At 45.6% G+C, this 18,843-nt stretch overlaps 1 protein-coding gene across 2 annotated transcripts; it reads left to right on the forward strand.

Annotated features, from left to right (window-relative positions):
- The first annotated feature begins 266 nt into the window (after positions 1-266).
- On the forward strand, positions 267-9,215 carry znf296 (zinc finger protein 296). 2 transcript variants are annotated; one of them, XM_068318321.1, is made up of 3 exons: positions 267-579; positions 2,542-2,904; positions 5,761-9,215. In XM_068318321.1, exons 1-3 carry the CDS (start codon positions 528-530, stop codon positions 7,506-7,508), a joined length of 2,163 nt encoding a protein of 720 aa, XP_068174422.1. In that variant the 5' UTR covers positions 267-527; the 3' UTR covers positions 7,509-9,215. The 2 variants fall into 2 exon arrangements, with proteins under 2 accessions (XP_068174422.1, XP_068174423.1); XM_068318322.1 differs by lacking the exon at positions 267-579 and adding an exon at positions 786-1,010.
- The last annotated feature ends 9,628 nt before the right edge of the window (positions 9,216-18,843 follow it).

The following is an 18,843-nucleotide window of genomic DNA, read 5'->3' on the forward strand; positions in this document are numbered from 1 at the left end:
GGTTTAGCTTTGGAGACACCTGTAGAACACCCGAAGATGCATTTCCTCTGAGCTGCTAAGAAGGAAGTATTTATTTCCATTATCGGATGTGAAATTTACGAGTGACGCGGATTTGAGTTGAAATTTAAAAAAAAAACAAAAAAAACAACTTGAAACGCTTTTAGATGTGTTAGATGTGCTTTGGTAGCGCGTTACCTTAGGAGGGCGGGGTTAGGGTCGTCTGAGCGGGGCGGGCGGTGCCTTTTAGTCGCCCATGCCCCCTCCTGCCCTCCGCTCGCTGCGGGGGAAATCAGCGTGAACTTGAACGCAGCGTTCGCCGCTCAGTGTGAGTCCAGTCGGAGGCCTGCGCTCGTCTCTCTCGCCCGTCCTCCGCGCTCAGGTGTCGGTCAGCTCACCGGAGAAGGAACGACCCCCACCCCCCTCCGCCCTCCGACCTGATCGTGTTTGTGGACTTTTTTTTTTGTGTGTGTGTTTGTTTTTACTCTGTGGGACCCTGAAAAGGTGCCAAACGCGGAGCGCACGACGAGATGTCCAGGCGCAAACTTGGAAGCAGACCGCAGCACCTGAGTGCAATTCAAGGTAAGTCTGAGGGGAAAGCGACGTGTGGACGAGGTTTAAGGTTTAAGTGGATGTCCTGATGATTTTTTTTTATTTTTTTTAAATGTTAAAAAAAAAAAAAAAAAAAAAGGTTTCAAAAGTTGTTTTGTTGTCGTTTCGCGCGCGTGGTTTACACGCGCTCTGGCGTAAATAAACAACTAAACGCGGTTTTTTAAATGGTCTAAAGCCGATTTCAGGGCAGATTTGAAGCATCTGCATATTGACTGACTTCAGATGTTTGTTTAATCCGTTCAGATTCCTCAAAATAATGATTTATTCAGGATCTTAATGTTATTGTGAGGGTTTTTTTTTTCCTTGTGTTGATCTGGAGCTGCACTCATAGAGGAAGGACCGGTTTACTGGCACGCTGCTCCAGAGGCTACAGGTCCGAACATGATGATTAATATTTCCAGGTTAGGCTATTATTAAGTTTCTCCCTCTGTCTGTCTGCGGACATTTTCTGTTTCCTGCTTCTGGGACAGACAGCAGAGAGTCTGTCCACCCTGCGTGATGTAATCCTACATGTTTCATTCCTTTGGCAAATAAATGTTTTGAATTAAAGTAGGGATCAATTCAGGGTCCGATCAGAAACATCTTCTAGAATAAAGATGCTGCCTGCGTGGAGAAGAATGGGAGAAATACAGTAACAGCTTTTCACAGTTCTCTTCTGAAGACCGATGGTGCGTGTCTGATGTGACCACAGGCCCTGTCTCAATCGTGTGTGTGTGTGTGTGTGTGTGTGTGTGTGTGTGTGTGTGTGTGTGTGTGTGTGTGTGTGTGTGTGTGTGTGTGACCGCGCCTTGCAAGTCTGCACAAACAGCACAGCCCTGAAACAGGAAAGGTGACATTTTTTCAGAAACAACTGGCGAGATCCGACTTCAGACTGTACTGTCTGTACCTGTCCTGTGTGTGAGCCGGCCGAGCCCGGGCAGGTGTATCCGGCAGAGGCATCAAGGTGTGCCCTGACCACGTTGAGCAATCGTCAACTGACCCGGGAGAGTGTGTGGAGGGGAAGAGGTTTCTGTGGGTCGTTTTCAAACGGGCTCCTCGAGGGCCTGCAGTCACATTTCAGCTCCCTGTGAGCACACAGGTTGTCAGTGTTAAATCGGATGAGATGTCCAACACACACACACACACACAAACACACACACACACACACACACACAAACTCAAGGGCTGTTCTTATCTCAAACACCTTCAGTCGTGTTTTTTTTTTCTTCTTCTTCTTGACTGCAATCTGCTTCCTGTTGAGAAACTCTCCCTGTGGCTGTTGGGCCGAGTCGTACTTCAGAGTGAAAGGTGAAAGCCCTGGTCCTTCACGCCGCCTGTTGTCAATCAATAATGGAACCTGTCAGCACACGCTGATGGCGGCGGCTCTCTCATATCTCATTATTACCTTCCTGCTGATGGGGGGGACCGTTGGGCTGATCTGGGGCGGTTGAAGGAAGTGGTCAGTGGAGGCAGAGCAGCCTGACCTCGTTTCGTGTTCACAACCCAAAACCAGCGCGACGGTTTCTGCTGAGGAGAAACTAGTTTGGACACTTTGGGCTTTATTCTGAGAGCGCTGTGGGGAAAAAAAACAACCCTTGACCATGACCTGTGTGACATCACAGACAGGTCAGTGGTGGTTTTTCTGTGTTCGGCGATATGGATAAAGACTTGAGATAAAGAGAACGTTTTCATGGACACCTGAGGACTAAGGATGGACAATAGATGATTGACTCCTCGACTACAAAAAGACGGCATAAATCATATAACTGCTTTAAATTGAGATAATTGTGATTGTTGTTATCTAAGATGTCTTCGTTTGACCCAAAAATTTCAAACCAGACTAAAAAACAAACCGAGTCACATTTTACACGAGAATTTTTGCTTGAAGACTTTATTAGAATCCTTATTTTCTTGTTGACTGAACCCTCCTCCGTTCCTCCTTGTGTTTCCCAGATGCCACCGACATGTCGGACGCCACCGGCCCGTCGGACCACCAGCCGCCTCCTCCTCCACCCCCGCCGCCGGTGCACGCCCTGGGAGAAGGTCGTGACCTCCTGACCTGCGGTCAGTGCAGCCGGGCCTTCCCCCTGGCCCACATCCTGGCCTTCATCCAGCACAAACAGGGCGGCTGCCGCTCTCGGAACGGGGCCTGCGATACCGGCGCCGCGCCGCCATCGCCCGCCGCCCGGGCTCAGCAGAACGTCGCCGGCGCCGATCTGAATCCGGGCTTCATCGAGCTGAGGCGAGGAGCGAGCGGGGACAGGAGGGGGGTCCGGGGGGAGGAGTCCGGCGTGATGCTGGAGCTCAGAAAAGCAGGTGAGTGCAGGGGAGGACTCGGAGAGGGCAGGTTGCTAATTAGAGACTCTGTTTTTTGTTTATCCCCCCCCACCCCCCACTCGCCACCCTCCTCTTCGTTTACCAGCCGTTACCCCCCCCCCCTTCCCTCTCGAGTCCAGCTCATTAGCTTGCCGTTGCCATTAGCAAACCTGCATGAGTCGGTGACGCGCAGAGTAATTGTGTGGAAAGGATAGCGTCAGGAGCGTTCAGAGGACACCGGGGGTCCCTGAGGACCCCCCCCACAGAGCAACTGAGCTCCCGAGCTCCGGCTCATGTCCCTCGCTGTCGGTCTCTGAGGTGGAACGGCCAAGTAAACATGTTTCTCCATCGCCGCCATCCATCCATCCATCCATCCATCCATCCAGCGCGTCCCGGTCAATATCCTCTGGGGGGGGGGCAGGTTTCGGTGTGGACGAGGCCCTTTTGGTGGGCGGTGTGACGGTTGTCTTGATGAGTTACAGTGTGAAATGGTCAGACGGCTGTTCCTGCCCCCCCCCCCCCCGTTGCATCATGTTTGGCTCCCCTACCAGTTTATGGTTTGGGCCAAACTGTCGGAGCTCCTGGGAATCTCATCCTTTGGCGTTCTCTTTGCCCCCCCCCCCCCATACACACCCATACACACGTCTCCCCTTGGTTTTATGCATTGTGTGTCTTAAGCTGCCCCCCCCCCCCATCCCTCTATTCTCAGCCCTTCTTAAATGTTTTCCTGCAGGTTGGCACCGTTTCTGTTGCTGCGTGTTCACACCTTGATAATCACACCGAACAGAACGTGACATGGGGGGGGGGTCGGCTATTATTTCACAAAGGGGGAATAGCCATGGATGGACCGAGCATCTAACACACACACACACACACACACACACACACACACACACTCGTGGTTGAGTGTGAATGCCCCTTTTTGCTTTTTGCCGTCAGCAGCTCCTTCCTCTGCAGCGTGTGGCCTTCAGGGGACGGGTGCACGGCCCATTTGGCTTCGTCCACCACCGGTCTGGTGTTTCTGTGTGTGTCGTCCTCCCCAGTGTGTGTCGTCCTCCCCAGTGTGTGTCGTCCTCCCCAGTGTGTGTCGTCCTCCCCAGTGTGTGTCGTCCTCCCCAGTGTGTGTCGTCCCGCGTCTGCAGGGCGCTGCAGTGAAGGAAAAGCGTTGGGATGGAGGTGTTATCGGTGTTTACTTGAGTGCCGTTTTTTGTGTGGGAGGGAAACCGAAGCGTCTGAGATGACGACTAGTGAAAGACCCTCCATCTACTTTCTCTATTCAAGAGTAGAAGCGGCGAGAATGGGGGAGAACCGGGGGGTGGGGGGCCAGGGGGGGGGGTGGATTACTGAAGAGCAAAGTGCATCTGTCTCCTTCCTTTTTATTTATTCTCCTTGTTTGTCCCCCCCCCCCATCCTCATCATTTCTTCCCCATCTTCAACACACTTTCACTTTGCCCTCTTTCAAACCCCCCCCTCACCATCTCCTCTCTCTCTTTTCTCCTCTCCCCTTCACCCCCCCCCCCCCAGGGAAAAGAGATTCTGCCTGCTGCTCGTTACTGCTCCCAGCCAATCTGCATTTTTAATTAGTAGTTATTGCTTCTGCTTAATATTCAAGTGCTACCCCCCCCCACCCCCCCGGGGCCAAATGGGAATCCTTACCAAAAAAAAAAAAAAAAAGCGAGGAGGGGAGAGGAAAGAGAAACCGGCTGGGTATTGTTTCACTCCAGGACCCTGAGACAAGCCCCCCCCCCCACCACCACCACCACCTCCACACCCCGAGCCCCCCTAAGGGAGAGATTTGGAAGGTTTTTGGTGGAGGATGGGTCTCAAGTACAATCCAACGGGGGGTGACATATTTTTGTGGTGCCCCCCCCCCCTCCGCACTACATTATGATCTTTTTTATCTCATTTCCTTTTTATCTCCTGAGCCGTGACCTACCTCCCCCCCCCCCTCTCTCTCTTCTATCACTCTTCACCCAGTTTTTTAAAAGCATCCCAACTTCTTCTGGGGTTTCTCCCAGGGCGGCGGCGGGGGGGGGGGGGGGGGGGGTCAAAGGACACAAACACCACAGCTCCTCTCGTCTCCAGACGGACGGAGAGAGGGTGGGAGAAAGAGAAAGAGAGAAACAGTTGCTCTCTTTTTCATCTTTATCCCCCCCACCACCACCACCACCACCCCAACACCCCACCCCGAGGAAAATACAGAAGGATTTGACTTGAGGAAACATGAAAGAGGCTTATACCAGAGTCGGCTTTGAACCTCTCCAAAAAAAAAAAAACTGTTTTCAACCTCAATTTGAGGATCTTCTCTCCAATTTTTGATTTATGCAGAAAGGCCTCATTTGTCAGGCGGGCTGAGTCAGAGCCTGATTTGCATAAAGCCTTCGTTTTCTACATTCTGCTAATTAGCAATTTGCAGTTTAATTGGAGAGTGGCTCTCGGTCATGAGACAAAGCTCCCCACACATGAAAATATCTCCAGATGTACTTTTTTTTTTTTTTTTTTTTTTTTGCGACTCGTCTCACATCTTTCAGCCCCCTTTTTTTTTTTTTTTTCCGGCTTCGTTTTCTCTCTCGTCTGTTTTTGTGACACACTTTTTCCTCGTTTTGTTGTTCGACTCTTCTTCACTGAAGCTTCTTTTATTTTTTAAAATTTATTCATTTATTTATTTTGCTCTTCATTTCTGTCCAGATCAGACTAATGCTTATTAAACACTGTTTAACTCCTCAGTTTCCATCAGGTCTTTAAAGGAACTGTTCAGTTTTCACTTCCTGCTTCATGAAGACACTCAAAAAACAAAAAACAAAAACAACAACCAGTGCCTGAATCTTTTTTTTTCCCCCCATCTTTGTCTCTCAGTGCCGGAGGAGCCGTCCTACTTCACCTGCCAGCAGTGTGAGGGTGTGTTTCCCTCCGCCTGGGCGCTCCTGCAGCACGTCCAGCACACACACTCGCTCCTCATCTACCAGGAGAACCAGGAAGACGACGTGCGAGGAAGAGCTGGAGGAAGAGGAGCGGTGAAAGAGCACAAGCCCGCGGCGGCCACCCTGGACCCCCGCCACCTGAGCAAAGCTCTGGCCTCCGCCTTCCAGCCCTCGCCTCTGCACCCCGGTCGCCCCCGTCAGATGCACGGCGCCGCCTCCTCCGGCGCCCTGCAGGCTCTGAACTTCTCTCTGCGACTCCGGGAGCTCGCCGAGGGGAATAACGCCTCCACCGGCAGCTCCCCAGGAGGCCTGGTTCTGTCTCCGGCGTCCTCCCCGCCGGCGGCGTCGCCTTTCCCCCACTCCGGCGCCCTCCAGGGTGACTTCCACTGCGAGCCGTGTGAGCAGAGCTTCCCGTCCCTCCAGGCCCTGTCCGCCCATCGCCGGACTCACGCCTGCGAGCGTCCCTATCACTGCGGGTTGTGCGGGCAGGCCTTCGCCCAGAGCGGCCAGCTGGCCCGTCATATAAGAAACCAGCACAGGGTCGCCGGGGGCGGGGGCGCGTACGAGTTGGGGGAGTTGGTGGCGCTGGACGAAGACGTCGGGCGGCAGGAGACGAGAGGGCCGTTCCAAACGCAGCCGGCTGGAATGAAGGGAGCGGAGCTGGACCCGACCCCGCCCAAACACCCGTCCTCCGCCTCCGGCCTGACGCTGCTGACCCCCCAGGTCAGACCGTCGGACCAGGAGCTGCTGAGGCTGTACCACTGCCGGAGAGAGGGGGGCGAGGAGGGCGAGCAGCAGCAGCAGCACGCCTCGCCCTGCGCCAGTCCCTCCGAGGGCTCGCTGGAGAGCGGCGAGACGGGGGGCAGCGGCGAGAGCGGAATCGCCAGCGGCAACTGCACGCCCAAGCGGCCGGAGATGGGCGACAGGGCGCGAGGGGCGGGGGAGTGGGGGGAGACGGCGGAGAGGGGGGAGAAGGACTGGAGCGCCGTTAAAGTCAGCGAGGCGGTGCAGGAGTGGCAGTGGGAGAACGAGCGGAGGGGCGTCGGAGACGGCGGCGTCGGAGGCAGAGGGGTCGCCAACGCTTCCGCCGTTTCAGTCGGGAAGAAGAAGAAAGACGAAGCTTGCGAGTACTGCGGCAAACAGTTCAGGAACAGCAGCAACCTGACGGTGCACCGCCGCAGCCACACGGGCGAGAGGCCGTACCGCTGCGGCCTCTGCAACTACGCCTGCGCTCAGAGCTCCAAGCTGACGCGTCACATGAAGACCCACGGCGCCCAGGGGGCCAAGGCGTCCTTCCTGTGCCAGCTGTGCGCCGTGCCGTTCACCGTCTACGCCACTTTGGAGAAACACCTGAAGAAAGTTCACGGCCTGAGCCACGCCAGCGTGGGCGCGTACGCTCAGGCCAGCGCCGCCGACACTTTGGCCGCCATCAAAGCTGAAGAAGACACTTTGGCCGCCATCAAAGCTGAAGAAGACACTTTGGCCGCCATTAAAGCCGAGGAAGAGTCGGTGGCGGCGGTGGTGAAGATGGAGGAGGAGGAGGAGGAGGAGGAAGCCACGGTGGAGCAGATGGAGAAGGAGGAGGGGCAAAACCAAGGGAAGTACGTAGAGGACGTTGGGAATCCGGCGGTGGAGGTCGATCTGTCGGGCGATCTGGGTTTAGCGTTGACGTCAACGCCGTGAGATCCGCTCTCGTTCGGCGACTGACGTTAAACGCAGCACCGTAATCGGAACCGTCTCCACTATTCAAGTGAAGATAAATCATCAGCAAACTGACCGTTAAACTGTAACCTAGTTAAAGACGACGCTGTAGAGCGACCCAGCAGCCCTCACCCCCCCCCCCCCACACACACACACACACAGTCTGGTGGTGGAAGCTCAGCTCCTACACGTCTTCAGACCACAGAGCAAAACAAGGCCGTGACATTCAGCGGGGGTGATTACCAGAGCTCTCAGAGCAGGAAGTGAACCACCACAGTCCACACCGACACAGGAAACCGATCACCACGTTGCAGCACAGGATGCAAAAATACGAGTGATTTACGGCGCCTGGTGCCCCGCCGGACAGATGGAGATAGATATGAACTGTCAGATACTATAGAGAAACGATTATATCGAGTGAAACAAAAAAAAAAAAAATCAACTTGGCAACATAATGTTGCTAAATGTTAATATATTTTTCAGCAGATGGAGAGAGAGGTCAAACCGTGCTACCTAGCTATTGCTGTTTTTTTGTTTTTTTTTTCTTTTTTGGAGAAGACCTTTTAAAGACTAAGAGATGTTTTTGAACAGACGCAGGAGTCAAATGAATCCAAACACTGTCGGCCTGCAGTTTGTCAGACTCCTCTTTTTAAAGGCGCTGGGTTGTCACAACACACATCACTTAACAGATTGTTTACAGGGCCGGTGCAGCCCGGTGAGGTCGTGCTCCTGACTTTGTGACAAGATAAATGTTTGGATTTATTTGTTTCTAATTTTATAAATGTGAATAATGAGACTCCAAAGTCTCGTGTACTTTTTTTTTTTTTTTTTTTTTTCCATTATTTGTTTCTATGCAGAAAAAAAAATTGCAATTTTACCTTGAAAACGGGTGTGTGTTTTGTTCTTTATCTGTTATTGTGATGGTAATTTCTCTTTTACTGTTTACATTTGTAGAGCGTCGGACTGCTTGAAGCTTGTGCATGGTTTTTTTTTGTTGTTTTGTTTTTTTTTGTTTTAAACCTTTTTCATTTTGCTATCTGTGTTTGAATTATTCCTAATTTATGGACGCTGCATGTTGGTGGTTGTATAACTGAACAGAGTTGTTCCACTACTGATTTACAGGGTCAAGAGAGGCAGGATTAGCCAGTCGACTCTTTTGAAAAGTGAGCATTTGTTTGAATGAGGTTGAATTTTGTCTGTTTCGTTGTTATTTTTATTATTTTTTTGCGTAGCGACACTCCTCTTTGCGTCAGGCGTGATGCAGCCGCTGCTGCTTCTGACCGGTCAACATGCGGGAACAATGAGGATTTGAGTTAAATGCGAGTAAAGCACTAGAAAATCTGTTCCTTTAACAACTATAGCAGGTTCCTTGAGGACGGCCACACCAGCTTTTTCGTGACTTTTCTACTTTATTCATGTCAGGGAAAAAAAAATAATTATTAAGTGTGAGAAGATGCCGATGAATGAGTGCAGTGTAACTGTTCAGGGATAATATAATGTACATAGATTTACATTTTCTTTGCTGTTACATTGTCATTGTTAATATAAACTGTGTCCACTTTTGCTAGCATTGTCTCCACCGGCTGTCGTGAAGCTCTTCTGCTCCTCTTGTCTTTATGAACTTGACACCATTTATTTTATTTTTTTTGTAAACGAGGAGCCTCAATAAAGCTTTGAGGTGAAACATTTTGCACTGAGTCTTTTTTAATTTTATTTTTATCATCTTGTTGTTGCTTTTCCACGCATACGTTAGTTCTCCTTCTGCTGCCGTGAAGATTTAGAAACTATTTTCAAGTGTCCCGTCTCTCCAGGACGCCGTCTTATTTAGCGCGGGTCGTTTCTCTGAGGACTCCAGTCGGCGCTGAGTTATTAATTTTTAATGCGAGTGTTTGGATGAGGGACCCCCACTCCTTGTTTACATCCCTGTGATGTTAGCGGCTTTGTCTACAAGCACTAATGCGATTCCAGCTGTGTGTGCACGCAGACGGGTTTGAGTTGATGTCAGTCAACCTGCTGCTGGGTTGGGGGGTGAGCGGTGATGGGACTTGGGTGACAAGCTTTTCTCAGGATTCCAAAATTTAAAGTGGGTGGGGGGGACTTTGCTTATTGTTTGTGGTGTGTTGGGAGTGTCAAGGGGTTGGGATAATTGCTGACTCCATTTTAAGGGCCTGAAAACCTCTGCACCAGCAACTCTGCCCCAACCCCACCCCCCCTATGAAAATGATGTTCTATGATCCCTCTAGCTCATTAACAGAAGGTCTTTTAATGAGCTTTCAACAGGGTGGGGGCTGGGTACATGAAAGGGAGGAGTGGGGTAGATGGCTGAGGTGAAGTGGGGGGGTGAGGGGGGGTATTGCACCAGATGCACACACGCCCACTCCTTCCAATTACCATTGTGTTCTAGAGACTAAGGAGGAAATGAAGACAGAAGCCCCCTTTGGATCCAGATGAGTCAGTTTGTTCGTTTCTGTCCACAGAGACGTGAAACGAGGAGGAGACGGGACAGGTGACAGGTAACGTCCTCCGTCTCTCCCTCCGTCTCTTTGGCGCCGCGCTCGGCGCCATTTGGTGCTCGTACGGACCAATTATGTAAGGTAAGGTGATACACGGCGCACTAGCCCCTACAGCAAGTGGATATCTGTTCCATATCCCAGAATGCTCTTTGTCTTCTTTAAGTCCACACCTCTGAGCTGCTGTCAACCCCTGCACACGGCGCCCCGATGAACCAATCACAATGTTGTGTTCGGAACGCGTGCCAACGGGAGGCTGAGGGTAGCACCGTGTGTGTTGGGGGGGGGGGTGTTATCTGACCAGTGACGGACAGTAATGGCATCTTACAGTACACAAACACATGTACACACAAAGTTAAATGACCTTTTCTGAATCATCTTGACCTCTAGACACACTGCCCCTCTGATTTGTCATTGTAACCGGTTGTGACACGGGTCAAATATTGCGTGACTGAATCTGAAATGAGCATCAAAATATCACATAGACCAGTATAAAGACAATTTATTTTGTTTTCTTCTCCAAAATGTTTTGGTGAGAGCATTTCAAATTACAGTATTTTCCACACTATAAGGCGCACCTTCAATGAATGACCCATTCTAAAACTTTTCATAAGGCGCACTGGTCTATAAGGCGCACTTTTGGTTTTTGAGAAAATTAACTGTAAAGATCTTTATGTAGAGCTAAAGTCAGTGATGAGTTACACGATGACTTTATTTCATCTGAGTGGAGATTCTTTAAAAAAAAAAAAAAAATCTGCTATAAAGTTAGCAGCACCAGGATTGATCCAGATATATCATAAACTATTATTGTGCCCAAAAGATTCACCAATACCAAAACAAATCTTTCACCTGCACAACTGCACAAATGAAAATGACATTCTGACTGTCATCTACTTGCCCGACTTCATGGGTTATCTTTATTGACCTGGCGAGCCAGCCGTGGCAAAGAATAACACATGCAGACTGAATTTAAGGTGATTAGCTGTGAAAACCCTCACAACAAAGGGAAAGTGATCTGCTGTGTTGGGTTTCCTGAGGGGCCGGCCTGCGGCCATGAGAGGCTCTCGCTCATGTATGAGAAGATGTGCTTTATCATGGAAAAAAACCAATTAATTCAGAGTCTTTAATTACATTTCTCATGCCGCACTGTGAGACGGCTGCAATCATCTCTGCGGTCTGTGTCTTGTTGTCCTCTTCCTCCCCACATCACTGAGGAGGAGGCAGAGGCTGAGGATTAAAATCTGCAGCAGAGCAGAGCAGAGTGAGAGATAACAAGAAAGAGAAAGATGCATTTGGGAGTTATCAGACAAACCACAAGACTCCCTCACTGCTCTTTATCCTCCAACAGTTCCCACATTTCCCACCTTCTCAAGCCCTTCCCTCCTCCCGCAGTGACCGCAGAGAGAAACCCGAACCATGGAATTACACCCACTTCATCCTCGCCTTCCCTTCACCCTCCCGCCCCAGCAGTGAGAGTGTGAGGGGCTGGGGTGAGAGGGGACACTGTCCCAGGCAGCTATTCGTCAATCCAGCGCCTCTTCTTTTGCTATTCAACACCTCCAGATAATAAGAGGAGGGAAAGACTAGGAGGGTTCATTCTTATGGGAGGTTATATAAGCGTCCATGTTCAGAGGACAGACTCTGCAGACGGTGTCACTTCAGTTTGGTTGGAGAGGGAGGAAGCGGTGATGAGACTGGAGGCAGGTTCATTTAAAAACAAAAGAGAGGAAGTTCACTGATTCTCTTTTTCACAATGTGAGACAGAAGGTTGCATTAAACAGGCTATAGTGGAAATAAATGTCCAGGCTAACCCCAAATGAGAGTCTACCCCACGTCAATGAGACGGCTTTGTGAAAGGTTCGCTGAAACACCCATTCATTCACACCAACCCAGTGGATACGGCTGTTCTTTACCGAAAACTCTGTTAAATAGTAAAGCTAGCAAAACTGCACATTTAAATAAAAGTCATTCAGAGAATACATAAAAGACATAAATAATCGTTGATATAATTGTCTCGTGAACTTAATTTGTGAAGTATCACTTTTGACATTTACTGCTTTAGTAATAGAAAATGTTAGCAGAATGACAAGTATATGTATATTTTAGTAAGAGACTTTAAAATGATATATGATATGATAACATGATATGATACAATGATGTGATTTGTAATCCAGTGTCATAATGTCTCTCAGAGTTCACTGAATTGCTGTCTCTAGATTTAAATATAACAAGACAGTCAGAGACGGCAACATCCCACATTTTTGTGCCTCTGGCTTCCTGAAAATGTTGCTTTTTGTTTTTTGATCATATCTCATCAGGTTTCCGGGACGTGTTCCCAAAAAGGTATAAAAGTGAAAATTTGACCTTTACCTAGTTTTTCCAGGTCAAGGTTGGGATCTAATTTTTATTCCTTTGCCTCCCTGAACATAACGCCTTTTGTTTCGTCCTTCTATCTTATCTGGTTCCTGAGATATGTACAAAAAATGTACAAAAATTGAAATTTGACCTTGACCTAGTTTTCTCAAGGTCAGGGTCATCATCTGATTTTCATCCTCTTTGCTGCCCAAGTAATGTGCTTTTTCTTTCATCTTTATATCTGCAACGGTTGTGAAGATGTTTGGTGGATGGACGGACGGACGGACGGACGAACACACAAACACATACAATACAATACATCACCGCTTCGCAGGGATGTAACAATAATAACAATACAAGTAGTCAAAATATATCTGCACAAGTTTCTGGAGTTGGTCAACAAAAGAGATAGGGAAAGGAACTTTTTAAAAAAAATAAATCATCAAAAATCGTACTCTGTAAAGAAAGTTAAAAGTTAAAGTTAGTAATAACTTTAACAACTTTATTTCTTTGGGGTCTAGAATTGTGCTCAGAGCTCAAAACACTCCACCAATGCCACTTTCTCTAAAACATGAACGAACAATCACCTCAAGAACCAGGGAATTGTTTCTAGGCTATGTAAAATAAAATATATTAATAATATTAATAATAATAATAATAATAATAATAACAATTGTAATAATTATAATTATAATAATAATAATAATTATAATGAATAAATAAATAAATAAATAAATAAATAAATAAATAAGCTCTGAATAGTTTATTTATCAGAGGTGTGTCAACCATGAACCGAAAAACAATCATCATGCACTTTAAAATGTTTCTCATGTGAAAATAAATGTTAAAAACTTGGGATTTCAGTGACTTTTGAGTTGTATAATAAGTAAATCTTACATGATCAGTGATGAAGTGGATTGTTTCATTGTATTTCAGTTTTTGGTTGAATTTTATTGAATGACTGTATCTTTAATTTCTTTCTACACACAATGAATGATTGACATGACAGAACTTTTTCTGTGTAGTTTTGATTTTGCAGATTTTTTTAGTCTCTAAGGTGGTTGAATGGGTGAGTTCATCTGTTTCTACCTCATTCTGAGCTGAGTTGCTGACTAGAATATTCACGACAGGTGTTTTCCCTTCGTATCATGTTTGCTGGTGAATGTCTCTACACACCCAGAACCTTAATCTTAATGCACAGAGCTTCAAAAGCCAACCGCACATCTCATCATAAAGAAGAAGAAAGCGATGAGAAAATCAAACATCTGCCCACTGGAACACTCTGTTCCTGCAGCGTCTGTCACTCTCTTTGTCTTTCATAAACACTCATGTTTACTCTGTACTTGGGGCACCTGGTGACCCTCCTTGTGAACCTTCAGTTAATTTCACACACACACGCACACACACACACGCACACACACACATGCACACACACACACACACACATACACACACACACACACACACACACACACACACACACACACACACACACACACACACACACACACACACACACACACACACACACACACACACACACACACACATTCAGGTCAGTCAGTTTAGTTTTTTGTGCCTCTCAGAAACGTCCATAAATTCTTGAAAAACTGGATTTGACCATATATCTGACCGCGTCACCCCCCCCCCCACTTCACACACACAGACACATATACGCTCCACGTTAGGGGTCAGAGGTGTTGCCTGGTTCATGTGCACAGTCAGATCAGGAGGCAGAGTTCAGTCCTGTGACAGGTGAAAATGCTTTAATGTGTTTGCTGCCAGCGGCCCCGAGGGCAGGTGAACTGGAACTTCCAACCGTCTTCAGTCTTCACAAGCAAATAACCACTACAGGCGGCTTGATTCTGAGTCTTCATATTTGACTCAGCTTGTCTAGTTGGCTTGTCATCACTCAGTTCATTGAGTTCTTGTGACAGAGAGTACTTCTGCTCTTAAAAGTCCGTTAAAACTCTGATGTACATTCAAACACACCTAAAATTCATATTAGAAATAAGGGAAGTTGAAGCTTAGCTAATATTACAGTTTTCCCCATCTATAAAAAGATAAACACAGTACACTGTAACTCAAGTAAAAGGTAAGGCTCTGTTAAAGCCTTCATTTTAAATCTTACTGATTTATATGGAAAAAACTATCTTGGTCATAAAACATAGTAATTATGATTAGTTAGTTTTATTATTTGATTTATGAGTAGGGTTTGATTCAGCATAAAACATTTCTAACACTAAAAACTGCTCGCTCCATATAAAGTTTCACATTTGATCATTTATATTATGTATTTCACATTTGTATGAAAGATCTTACAATGAAATGTAGTAACGGTTCTTAAATGAGTCTACTGGACTAAACAGAACAATATTTTACAGAATTTAAGCTTTGTAGAAGTATATGGTATCATAAGATAGAAATACTCCAGAAAAGTCGGCAGTTCATCGCAAGATCACATAGAGAGACAGACTCGTACTCACACCTATGGGCAACTCAGAGTGGTAAATTCACCTAATTTGCATATTTATTGAACTGGAGAGAACCCACGCAGACACGGGGAGAACGGAAACTCCACACGTAAAGGCCCCACCTTCCTGCTGTGAGGTCCACAGCGCTACGCACTGAGCCACTGTGCTGCTAATAACAATTCCTGTTGTTAAATAAGGAATAAGTATACCTCTGGATCAAAAAGACTAAATAAAATTAAGTCGTCACATTTAGTGATTAAGAAGTTAAAGACATAAAAATTAAATAACTTTATTGGTGGCATATCGATAATGTTATTTTTTGATCCATCTAAGGTTCAGTGACTTGTCTGCAGGGATACCCTCTGACCCATATAGTCTGGTGCAACGTGTATGAGTGATGCAGCAGAAACCTGAATGGGACAAAGCCGGTTAGCCAGCGAGAAGAGCGACAGGGGCCCATGGGGCTCCGGGTGCCTGGGTCGTGGGATCAGTGCAGGTCATGAAGGTGTGGGCGTGTCTGCTCAGCCCTCTGACCTTTTGTCACCGAGGCTTCCTATAATCCCGTTCTCAAAGAACATACGGTCATAATGGAGAACCCATGAATGGGATTAAATGGTGACCATTAGGTGGATCTGTGTTGCCATTCTTCTTGTTTGTTTAGTCCCGGTCAGTCTCACGTTTTCAGTGCATTCAGGCGTGCGATGAAGTAACTGCTGGAGACGCCTGAAGAGGCCTGGAGTGAGCACTGCGGGACAACGGTGTAGAAGATGGATATCTACCTAAATTTAATGAATGACTTTGTATAAGAGGCCAGAGGGGGGAGGATGAGGGGAGTGGTAATTGGATGTCCACTTTCGATTATTATTCCACGACCAGAGTTCACACATGGCCTCGAGGAGGAGGCCACATCACCTCAACACGTTGTTTATTTAGTGTGCTATAGGTTTCACAGCACAAACAGTCCTCATGAATAATGCATCGTCTATATTCTGTAAACATAGCAAAATAAATCCTATATGATTTGATGTGTATCAGCTATTGTTTTTTTTGTTTTTTGTTTTTTTAGGAGGCATCAGGAATACTTAGAAAGTCAAGTTCCCACAACCTCCTACAACTCAAAAGAATTAATTTGTGGTATAAATGAGGGATTTTATTTTATATTTTTTCTGTTTTTCTTTCACTTTTCCTCCTTCAAACCATGTGCAATCGTTAGACTAGTTAGATGGTTTATGTAGACCAATCTAGACAAAATATATTTCATATATTTCATTTGATTTTAAAAGGACACATTTCTAAACAATTCGCAAATGCTCAGAAATCACATTTGTCTTAAACTTTCAGCAGAACTCAAAGTCTGGGTCTGAAAGCTTTCTCAGTTCTTCTGTGTTCCTGAATGCAATAGTTCCACTATAAAACTGTCTTCATCCGACAAACACCAGTTAATTATCATTGATTTGAATGAAAATGCTTCCTCATGTCCTACGGCCATGTTCACCTGACTGTGTAAAGTTTGTTCATGGATGGTGAAAAATAGAGAGGTTGACAAACATAAGGTCACATTTACTCATCTTTTGTGGTCAAAAAAGTACAACAGCCATACAAATTTCACAGTCAGTCCAGAACAGTTCATCCATCTACTACTGGATGATCAAAGTTTCTCTCACTGTCTGTCTGCCTGTCCGTCCGTCTGTCCGTCCGTCCGTATGTCCGTCCAAAAAAAAATAAAAAAAGATCTTCATTCAGATGCCACCTCATGTGGCAGAGACTTTATTTAGATGGGGCTGTTAGACATCTGTTGACAGATGTCTAACATTATAAACACTCACAGCTTTATCAAGTAACATCTCTATCAACTACGTATTATTTTACAGCAAAACTACTACATTTACTTACCTGAGATTTTCCTCACAATGTTCATTCTAAACAGGCATATGCATCCAGTTATCTCCTTTCATTAGCTTAAAGTGTATTGGAAGGGTATTATTTAATGTTATATTAATCAGGTAATATTTTACAAGTGAACTGGAATTAAATGTTATTATTTCTGTTTAGTGATTACCGTCACTGAAAAATACAACAAGAATCAAAGTCAAAGTCAGCTTTATGGTCAAATGTACCATATATACACGACATACAGCACAGATGAAATTGCAGTCCTCTCAAACCTACGGTCAACAGACATTACAACAGGCAGTACAACAGGCAGTACAACACAGGCAGTACAACAGACAGTACAACACAGGCAGTAAAACAGGCGGTAAAACACAGGCAGTACAACACAGGCAGTACAACATAGGCAGTACAACAGGCAGTACAACACAGGCAGTACAACACAGGCAGTACAACAGACAGTACGGCACAAAGTATAAGACGAAACACAAAGGGCTGGTAAACATCTCTAACCTGTGTCAAGGAAGCATCTCTTTAAAAAATATGTTTCAAACGATTTGAAAACTAGGTCAACTAGCTTAACATCAATTAAAAACATCTATCAAGCTAAAGAATTTTTCGAGCCATTAGCTGTCCTCAGAGAGCGCCTGTGTAAAAGTCAGTAGCAGCCTGCAGCTAACTGCTGCTACTGGTGTCACAATCTGCTTCAGCCTTCAGCAGTGCTGTTGAACACGTTCTTCAAACAGTCCTATTTAAGGAGAACAAAATAAAATTCAGGGTATCGATTTGAGAATGAAGACTTTGGAAGTTATTTTTCTTTGAAAGCAGTGACGATCAATAAATCGTTTACTAGTGCTTTGCAAAACAACTTTCAGTTTGTCAGGTTGTAAACTGAGTCATTTGTGGAGTTTCACCTTATGATTTACAACCTTTCGGCCAAACTGAGGGTTTCCTTTCAAAGATGACTTAAAATGAAACTATGAAGTAATTTTAAGTGATTATTAACTTTAATAAACATAGAATTATTACTAGCTTTAATGGGTTCTTCCAGAGTAGCGTGAATACAACATGCTGACTATAAATTAAATGAAAAAGATCTGTCGTCCCATCGTACATGTTACGGTTTCAGATACAATAATTACATTCATATCCATAACGCTCTAGTAAATTAACATTGTAATATCTATCAAAAATGGTGAAATGTCTGAATGTCGTTCGTCCAACCAATCTTTTTTTTCTATGTATGTATGTATGTATGTATGTATGTATGTATGTATGTATGTATGTATGTATGTATGTATGTATGTATGTATGTATGTATCTATCTATCTATCTATCTATCTATCTATCTATCTATCTATCTATCTATCTATCTATCTATCTATCTATCTATCTATCTATCTATCTCTCTCTCTCTCTCTCTCTCTCTCTCTATATATATATATATATATATATATACATGTACAGTGTGTGCATATATGTGTATATATATACAGATATATGCATATATGTGTAGTTATACATATATACATAGATACATACATATATGTATCTATAGATATCTATAGATAGATAGATAGGTAGATAGACAGATAAATAGAACACTAATATCATCTGTAAAAATGAGAGAGACCAAATAAATGCCATACACATAATTATTTTAATTAAAATAATTAATTAAAAGTGAATAATATGCATGCTACTTAATATTGGCTCAGCGGTAGAGCGGGTCGTCCAATGTTCCCAAGATCGGTGGTTCGATTCCTGCAAGACATTTTCTTAAAATTTTACATCTTATAAAGTACAGTATATCAGAACCGAAACCCTAAACCTTGACAATTTTTTTTTAATGATTTTACGCTTTATTCACAGATAATTTAAAGTTTGCGTCACCTGTGGACAAAATGCAATACAGGTAACTTCATCCGGCTTCTTCAACAGGTACCCAATGTTTCCTGACAGAAGCATCAGATGTTCTCACTTCTGGTGGAGTCAGAACGGAGGTGTGATCTTGATGTGGAGTATACTGACACCTAGTGGCAGAAGAACAACACTGCCCTCTGAGGTTTGTGTCCTGATGACACACCA

The sequence above is a fragment of the Antennarius striatus genome, chromosome 6, assembly GCF_040054535.1.
Source record: "Antennarius striatus isolate MH-2024 chromosome 6, ASM4005453v1, whole genome shotgun sequence".
In the NCBI taxonomy this organism is placed as follows: Eukaryota; Metazoa; Chordata; class Actinopteri; order Lophiiformes; family Antennariidae; genus Antennarius; species Antennarius striatus.

Coding starts and splice junctions, on each gene's coding strand:
- znf296 (XM_068318321.1), top strand. CDS start 528: ATGTCCAGGCGCAAACTTGGAAGCAGACCGCAGCACCTGAGTGCAATT. Junction 580..2,541: donor GCACCTGAGTGCAATTCAAG/GTAAGTCTGAGG, acceptor TGTGTTTCCCAG/ATGCCACCGACATGTCGGAC. Junction 2,905..5,760: donor GCTGGAGCTCAGAAAAGCAG/GTGAGTGCAGGG, acceptor TTTGTCTCTCAG/TGCCGGAGGAGCCGTCCTAC.